Source organism: Miscanthus floridulus, chromosome 8 (assembly GCF_019320115.1).
Source record: "Miscanthus floridulus cultivar M001 chromosome 8, ASM1932011v1, whole genome shotgun sequence".
NCBI lineage: Eukaryota > Viridiplantae > Streptophyta > Magnoliopsida > Poales > Poaceae > Miscanthus > Miscanthus floridulus.
Window position 1 is genome coordinate 33,616,098 of NC_089587.1, and position 8,865 is coordinate 33,624,962.

Genomic DNA, 8,865 nt, shown 5'->3' on the forward strand with positions numbered 1-8,865 from the left:
TCTTTGCAAACGCTTTGGTTAGTTGGCGGCGGCATTTTGTGCAGTTATTGGGCTACTAGTTCGCTAGATCCAGCTAACCTTATGCAATTGCTTTTGATAGTTCGGTCAATTCAGAATTGCATAAACGATTCTGATGACTGATGAGAAACACTTACACTGTTTTGGAAAAAAATCTTGTATAGTTAGTACTAAAAAAATGAGAAACGTTTCTCCTGATCTTCTGCAAGAACTAGAAACCAAACCATAATACTGTACCATGTTTTCCATGCCAAGAAAAGCATCCTTAATTAGGGCCTCTTTTGCACGACTTATGCCGGTTTCGGCTTCATCTATTTTACGCAAATCGAGACTATGTAGCGTGAAGCCAGGGTTAAAATGAACTAGAAACCGAAAAAAGCCAGTTTTTCTGACTTCACCGGCTTTGGCTTCACTAGTGAAACCGTTTTGGATGAGCCATGCCAAAAAGAATTTAGTCTGTCCAAGTGGCAAAGCAAACAAGTGTCGGTCAAAAGAACAGGTGCCGGCATGAACGAGTTCGGGGCCATGTTTTGAGGGTGCACAGAATCATCTCTTATTATCAAAGCAGGGAGCTTTGGCCGCCGCCCAGGCCATCCACGTCGCCCGAAAATCTCCCCGCCGTCCGATTCGCGATCGAAGCTCAGGAATGACTCCGCCGCACGCTGCGATAGATCCGCCTGCTGCTTCCCGACTCTTCGTCTCGCGCCCCCCCCCCCCCCCTCTTTCTTCGCTCCCTCTCGCTCTTCCTCCCGATGCGGACAGCGGCGACGGCGCCAGGCGCGTGCGGCCCGCGGCGGCCGCGCTCGACCTCGCCACACCGGTGGCCGTCCCCGTCCACCGAACGGCGCGGTCCGCTCCCTCCCGCTCTCCCTCTCCGTCCCAGTCGCGCTGACGGCCGCCGCCGCAGCCACCACCGCCTTGCGCCTGCCCGGCGCCGCCTCCCGTAGGGCGGATCCGACTCAGTACGGGCCACCCTGCCACGGCGGGAGGGCCTGCCTTGCCGCTGTGGACCCCGCTGTTGTAGCCAGCCAAACCCTAACTCCGTCGCTTTCGTCGCCCTGCCGCTCCGCCGTCCGCCTCCGCATGCGCCGGCCTCCGTTCGCCGGGTACGCTCCTCCGCGGCCTTGCGCTGGAAGGAGCCCCCGCCAATCTCGGCATCGGCGACTCCGCTCTGTCAAAGGGGCCCGTCCACTGCGTCCTTGGGGGCTCAAGGCTGCTCCGTCGTCTGCGACCTCTGGGCGCCCTCAGCAGGATCCAGAAAGGCACGCGCTCTCCCCAATCCCTCGCCGCCGCCTCCGAAACCTACCTACCTCTCTCTCCTCTGACTTCCGCTGCTCCTTCCTTTCGCAGACATCGCCAAGAATCACCAGGTCCGCAAGCAGTACACCATCCAGGTCGGCGAGAACGAGCTCGTCCTCAAGGCACGCAACGCACCCCGCGCAGCTTCCTCGCCTCTTAATAACTCTCAAGGTTTTGCTGATTTCTTCGCCGTGAGTGGCTTACTCGATTCGCGGCTGTGGCTGCTTGCTTGCAACAGCTGGAGCTGCTCAGTGACGGGGCCAACATGTACAAGCTCGTCGGAACGGTCCTGGTCAAGCAGGAACTCGCGGAGGCCAAGGCCAACGTCAAGAAGCGCATCGAGTACATCTCCGCAGAACTGTGAGTTGCTTTCAGCTGGCCTCATTTGTGGTTTCATCACCTCACAGTGCCTTCATGTTGTTGGGCTGAGCTTGTGGGACTGCCTATTTTGCAGGAAGCGGATGGATCGGGCGCTCAAAGCCTTGGACGAAAAGCAAAACAGCAAGAAGGAATCGGTATGTTATTGCACCTTTATCTTTACTGTGCCTTTTATGAGGTGCTATACAAAATTGGGTATCTGCAAATAATTGTTGTGCAAATCTTTTGAATTTGATTCGAGTTCAGTAGCTGAGAAGCATGATATGATATGCCATCTGTGTGATTTTGTGATCCACTAGAATATCTGTTTAGCCTGAACATTCCAGATGTTTACCCTTTTTTAGAATCAGAATTGCAAGTTCCATTTCAGTTGTATCCTTAGTGTGCAAATTAAAGCATGCTCCCTGGTCCCTAAAATCCCCATTATGAGTCCAGTTGGCCTTGGGCATAAGAATTAGGTTGAGTGGTACAATGACTATATTGCACATCTATCTTTGCTATAGTTAGGATAAGTGCAAAGTGTGTTGCATGGATTAGTATGCATTTTAAGTAGGGGTAGACATGTAAGATGAAGCTGGGAGGTGCACTAGAGTTATCATGGACTCCTGGTGCATTTGGAACAATGTTAAATGTGCTTAAATTTGGGATCGGACTATCGGAGGGAGTATTTAATTAGATGTGCAACAATTGTGATAAACGTTAACGGTGTACACAAACAAGTCTGGCAAAGAATAGTTCACTGTGGTAGGATCTAGATAACATGGCGTAGTTCTTAATTTGTGCATAGAACAAAAAGGAATGTATAGTTCCTTATTCTTTGCTTATTCAGATGAAGATTCCCTATGTCTTAACTTGAGATCTGTCCAGTAGCAACAATGGCCTACCAGACATAAGCCGTGCGATGGCTTCATCTATCTCCTGCTCAGTCCATTCTCTTTGCGAGAAGAGGAAGCAGCACCACCTTGACTAAACAAAACATGTGATGACTTCATCTCAGAATACAGCTTGAAGTACAGAAATGCTGATAGGCATGCTGGTCAGATTTATTGCCTTCACTTTGGAGCAGATACTATGGCTCTGGAGAATGATTCAGTTGTGAGAAACCGCTATTGAAAGCGATGTTAGGTTAGCAGTTGCCTAAGCAGTATGCTATTGGCAACCGAGGGAGCTGCATCCTGCTAAATAATAAATTTTTGTCAAGCTGCAGCACAGAGGCACTTATCTGCTATTCTTCTTAGGCAATATGATATGTTTGTATGTATTGTGCTGACCAATCATACGAGTAAAATACACAGACAAGCCTAATAGCCTATACTCTCAACCTGATCAGCTGCAGCCGGAAAGAGTGCAGCTGATCAGCCACACTGTGGCTAGAGTTCTTAAGAGATTAATCTAGTATTGGTTAACTTGCATGGATCGGATAATTGAATTGAAATAGGATCATTAGTTGTGGCTCGAAGAGTGAATCCTCAATAAACTTCATTTAGGATGACAAAAGCATCTCCGGCTCATTTTAGGTTTCTGCTTTTGCCTTGTATTACATTCCATACCTTGATCCTTTACACCAAATTTGAAGAATGCCCTGCCAAAATTCACTGCTTATTTATCGAGTTCTTTAACACTATTTTTTTACAAGGCCAATTCTTTATCGCTAAAGGAAAAGCTGTTCATGTTACAAAGCACTGCATTGCAACCTGGGCTGCTTGTGATGTGGTCAACGTCATGTTAGTTATTTAGCTTTAGCTTAACTGATATTTGAGTTACAAACATGCAGACATTTTGTCCTTTCTACCTAAATTACTTATGTCATGTATCTGCTATCTATGTATCTAAAAAGCAAAAAAGTCTTAAAATTTGCAATGGAGAGAATAGCTTACAGGGTGGATACGCTGATTTCCAAAAAAAAATTTACATATCTCTCTCTCTATCGAAATCAGCGTGCCTGATCACTTAGAACACGACATGCCTGTTATCCTATTGATGAGTTCCTATTTATGATACGTACAGTTCTGCTTCCAGGTGTATGATGAGGCTCAAGGTATGCTAATTATTGTGCTCCAATCTTTCGTTTTTTTTACCTGACATATCTACATTAGACTCCTAATATTGTTTCCATGCAAAGATTAAACATATTTTTCCCTGCGCCTTAACCAGGTGATTTGCCGGCGCGCGCGATGGCGCGCGTGATGGACTAGTTGCATTCCAAAATGCATAGGCTGTGTAGCTGGTGCTGGTAGCTGTCCATGTAGATGAATGGAGTAGTAGCTTTATTGCTGTGGCAGGAAGGAGGATGGATGGTGTGGGGTGCCGCGTTTCAATTATGACGCCTTTAACCCTTTTGGGCCCCCATTGATCGACTGGACTGGAATGATCCCGCCATGCCTTGACAGGAATAATGTGCTGGTGCTGTTGGTGTTTCACGCGGCAGCGGCACAGAGGCTGACAGGCCGGGTCAGATGATCGATGAAAACAGAAAGCTCTCCAAAACAATTCTGTAGGATCTGAAACTTGGAATGATATAGATTTTTGTGTCATTCAGCCTCGTTGGTTTCAACTAGCCCAAACCAGCCAGCCAATAGTGTTTTTCTCTCACAACAAACCAGCACCAGCCAGCCTAAACCAGCCCAGAAACCAACCAGCGAACAGGCCGATTGTGTGTTGAATCCAACCCACAGGAATTGTGTTGACTCCAAATTCGTAGAAAGTTTTTCTTTTTCTTGGAGTCTTTATGTCTCCGAGATGGCTAGATCAAATTCTATACTTTTCCTTTGGGTTGTTCTCGCGTGTTTTTGGCATTTGCATTCTGCTAATATCATAATCCTATTCAAGCCATCATGTCAAAGTATTACAGACAAGGAGTTGAGGTTGTAAGGGATGAAAGCCTCCAAAGCCAAATGCTTACTAAACTGGTCCACAGAGAACCCGGATATCACATCGCAGGCCCATATATATGTCCACATGGGTGAGTCCTAGCGCATGCCTAGATGGAGTTGGAGGCGTTACATGAAAAATGCAGAATAGTGAACAGAGCAAAAGTGGTGACCTCTTGAGTCACGTCACTAATGAGCCATTAGTGACATGGCACAATATGATAGAACGTGCAACCTTCGGATACGATACCACTTTAAAAATTAAAAACAGGATGAGTTTGTTCCTATATTTGCATAACGATATAAATAAAAATTTGTTGGCATGCAAGTTCATTCCAACCCAATTTTAGGTTCATCAACAACTCAACATTGCTTCATTGGAAATGTTGTAACTCTTCTATCTGGAGTGTGATAGAGGCCCATGAGTACTTGATGGAAATCTTATTTGATAAGCTCTCAAATGAGTTTGGTCTCACATTAATATCAAGTCAACAAGACTCCCAAATCATCACAATAATGTTGTTCTTTCTAAGCACATTAAATAACTCTTCGTTAGAGAATGCGTATCTCTTCGCTCAAGGAGATTAGCTTCATGGCGACTCGGATGATCTGTCTGCCTTATCCGACCGAAGGTCAGTTGGGCGAGATGGCCGAGCCAAGTGCCGGAGTGTCCAGCCTTTTGCCTAGGGCCAATTGTGACTAAGTCGGTTGGCTTAGTATCTGGTGGGGGCGTGCGAGTGCACCCGCCTGGTGTAGCCCATGTAGATAATTGATCAACTTTTTCTTTATACTACCCCTTTTTATATATCATTTTCATTTTGTTTTAGACAACTTATTTTAATAAAGATACCAAAATAACATCGAGTTTTCCACATAAGCATACACAATGATATGTAAAGGAAAAGAATTCCCTTCAAATTTAAATATACAAGAGAAAATATTTATTATATATACCTTTTAAAAGTGGGATTCAACATAGGTCATGAAAAAGGAAAACCGAAGACTTGGGCTATAGCTATGATGAAAGGTCCTTATTTAGTTTTGGTAATTGAGTGACAACCTAGGTGGACTAATGTGTGGTTAAGTGATTTACATAGGAGATTAGTCCACAAGAATACTTGTGTGAGCAATATATGCCATGGAGGTGAAAATGGCTCGGAGATGTTGCAAAGCTCACACATATGATGAAGGAACTCCTTGCATATGAGACATGACATTAAGTCATATGACCAAGGTGGAGAAGATCAAGACAAGGCTTGGCTTGATGGACCGGTTGCAAGTGTGAAGGTCAAGTTGAGTGATGACTTGGCACCGATGGACCGAAGCAACGGTGAAAAGCAAGTGAAGTCAAGATCGATGAACCAATATGGTCATGTGATGATATGAAGTGGATCATATCATTTGTGATATGGTTGGTGCATGTGTTGCATCAACGTTGGAGTAGATGGAATGGAATGCGCAAGGCAAAGGTATAACCTAGGGCATTTCATTTCACCGGTCATAGGTGTGTAGAAAAGTTTATGACCGAATTTATGATAGATGGCCGTACTATCAAGAGGAGCAAACTTGTTTGCATATCGGTCATCAAGTGCCACTCGAGTGATCTAACTTTGCATCATTGCTAGGATCGAGTGGCGCGGTGAATTGAGTGATTAACTCCTTAAAAATGATTGTGAAAATGCTAACACACATACACATGGAGGTGTACACTTGATGGTGTTGGCATATTTGCAAAGGAGACGAAGAAATGGTGAAGAGAAAGTGGTCACACAAGTGATCGGACTCTGCCTCGGGGTGACTGGACTCACCCCAGACACATCTGGTCAGCTGGCGCTGTAACACCCCGGGTGTTTAAATATTAAAAACAGGACATGTCATCATATGCATTGCAAGGCATTTGGTCATATTACAAACTTTGATATGCAGTTACTAAAACAAGTTTACATTTGTGTTATGAGTGTTGAATTGAATTGTTTGAATCAAGTAAAAATTTGGTTTGGATTTGAATTTTCTAGAAAACCCTGATTTTCAGTATTTAAATCATACCCTGAAAACTCATTTCAAAATCTAAGCATATTTTGGGGTTGTGCCCAAAAGCAAAAGTGTAGAGCTTGTCAAGTTATACAAAGTTTGTTTTGGAGTTTTCAAAGTTGTTATGAAAAATTTGGAGTAATTCAAAAAGGCGTAATTCGTTAAATTTCCCCAATTTGAATTCAAAAGTTCATTTCAAAATGTAGGCCGAATTAGGGGTTGGTCATAAAAGCAAAGTTGTAGAACTTTGAATTTTGAACAACTTTTATTTTTGGAGATTTTTGAGTTATTACACAAATTTGGGAGTAATTTGAATTTGAAAATGAAGAGCAATTCTGTAAATTCTATGAACAGTGTTCACCGCCTAAGCTACACCGCCGGCGACCTTCGGTTTGCTTCCAGGCGCGGTCGTGGCCGTCTTTGGCATCGCGCTGGCGCGGTGAAGGCCACAGCGCAGCTTCCTTGCGCTTCTAAGCCGCTCTATTTAGCCTTGGCCGTTGCCGTTTGCCCCGCTCTCTTGCTCTGTTTTCCCGACGCCACGGCCATAACTCCGGTGAGCTCTCACCGTTGATTTAGTGCACTCCAGCCGCTGTAAAGCTTGTCATAGCTCCGCCTGCTACTTGCGCACCCAACCAACCTGCTTTTGTCACTTGTCTTCATCGGAAACTCGCGGTGCGCGCTCTTCTTCCTCGCGGCTGGCAACCTCACCCGCGATCCCGTTTCGTCGTGGTCAGCGCGTTGCGGTGAGTCTCTGTCCTTGCTGAGCCATGATTCAGTTTCACCATGATGTCATGGTGCTTTGTACCTTGATGCTTGATCAAATTGTCCACCACAGCCACCGGAGTGTCACCGTCGCCGTTGCTTGCTCTGCCGTGACCGCTGTGTCCGTCGAACGGTGTCTCCAGTGCTCCTCCGGCCTTGTGCTCTACTCAGTCGCGTTTGGGGTGAGCTGCTGATGCTTCCTGGGCCATCTGTTTAAGCTTTACAAGTCTCATGTCGCCAGCGTAGCATAGCGGCACCATCGTGGCCACCATGGCCGACGTAGTGCTCGGTCCAGTCCATAGCTGGTCTAGCTTGTGCCCCAAATCGATGTGCCTAGTCGAGGGTAGTGTTTTGGTATCTTGGTCGTCACCGTTGGTCTCACCGTCGGCGAGATATCACGGTCAGCGCGTGTTGCCGGAGTCAAAGCCTGAGGTTGAAGATGACATGTGAGGTCAGGATGTCAGTGACTCAGCGTTCAAATGGAATTTTTCTATTTTCAGATTTGAATAAATAGTGATGTAATTTGTTATTTTTGTGTAGATTTATTTAGAACTCGAAAAATTATGAAAATTTTTGTGTGACCTCTTTGTGATGTATATTATTTAATAAAAATATGAAATAATGTGTTTCAGTACTTTTTGAATGTGATGAAAATTGCTCAATTAATTAATAAATGGATTTTTATGATTTTTCTAGGCTTATTTCTTTATCCAAAAATTATAAAATTTGTTTTGCCACTTAGTTATCATGTGATGAACATTTACAAAAATTTTGAGGGCAATTGGAACAAGTTGATTTATTTCATAATTCTTAATTAATTAATTAATTCATAAAAGCAAATAGTAACCTTTAGTGATTTAGGTTTTGTTTGAATTTTTGATTGAGTGATGTCCTTGGCTCATTAGTTGATAATGATCTTTGGCAATTGGTGTTAGTATTCCAGAAATGTTTAGTTAGTTTAACTTGTAACGGTACCGCAAAGGAAAGTTGTATTCAAGTTGTTAAATTTTGCATCCATCATCGAGCATCATGTTTCGTATTCCGCATCATGTTAAACATGGCATTGTTACTATGTGTAGTGAACAAAGGTGAACACATGGTAGTTAATCAAGTTGCAGAGGAGGTTATTCCGTCTATTGAGGTCGGATCAAATACTTGTGTAACGTCGCAGGAACCGAACTTTTTCGTCAACGAAGGCAAGCCCCGGATGCATACAACCCTACCTTGCGTTTTACAAATTAATTTTGCTTTTGCTTTTCTATACTGCATTAAGTGATTAGGGTTAAGTAAAAGCCTAATTGGTGCATTACCAACATTGTTTTTCCGTAACTACCTTGTTACCAGTTTTACGTCGTAAATGTCTAGTTATGCTTAGCCATGCTTAGATAGATCAAAGTCAGGTGATTACCTATCATCTGCAAGTTTTAAATGGAACTTTGGTTACTTATGTTATCATGTGATACGAGCATGTGGAGTAATAAATCTAGACCGGATGGACTCGGTGTGT

At 44.2% G+C, this 8,865-nt stretch overlaps 1 protein-coding gene across 2 annotated transcripts; it reads left to right on the forward strand.

The window, feature by feature from the left end:
* The first annotated feature begins 743 nt into the window (after window positions 1–743).
* LOC136476146 (prefoldin subunit 6-like) lies at window positions 744–8,425 on the forward strand. 2 transcript variants are annotated; one of them, XM_066473865.1, is made up of 6 exons: window positions 744–1,280; window positions 1,369–1,439; window positions 1,556–1,677; window positions 1,772–1,832; window positions 3,703–3,733; window positions 3,850–8,425. In XM_066473865.1, exons 3-6 carry the CDS (start codon window positions 1,583–1,585, stop codon window positions 3,888–3,890), a joined length of 228 nt encoding a protein of 75 aa, XP_066329962.1. In that variant the 5' UTR covers window positions 744–1,280; window positions 1,369–1,439; window positions 1,556–1,582; the 3' UTR covers window positions 3,891–8,425. The 2 variants fall into 2 exon arrangements, with proteins under 2 accessions (XP_066329962.1, XP_066329961.1); XM_066473864.1 differs by having other exon boundaries at window positions 3,703–8,425.
* The last annotated feature ends 440 nt before the right edge of the window (window positions 8,426–8,865 follow it).

Excerpts from the sequence above, each read along its gene's own strand:
- LOC136476146 (XM_066473864.1), top strand. The coding sequence starts at position 1,583 with ATGTACAAGCTCGTCGGAACGGTCCTGGTCAAGCAGGAACTCGCGGAG. Across the intron at positions 1,678-1,771 it reads GAGTACATCTCCGCAGAACT|GAAGCGGATGGATCGGGCGC; the intron begins GTGAGTTGCTTT and ends CCTATTTTGCAG. Across the intron at positions 1,833-3,702 it reads AAAACAGCAAGAAGGAATCG|TTCTGCTTCCAGGTGTATGA; the intron begins GTATGTTATTGC and ends TGATACGTACAG.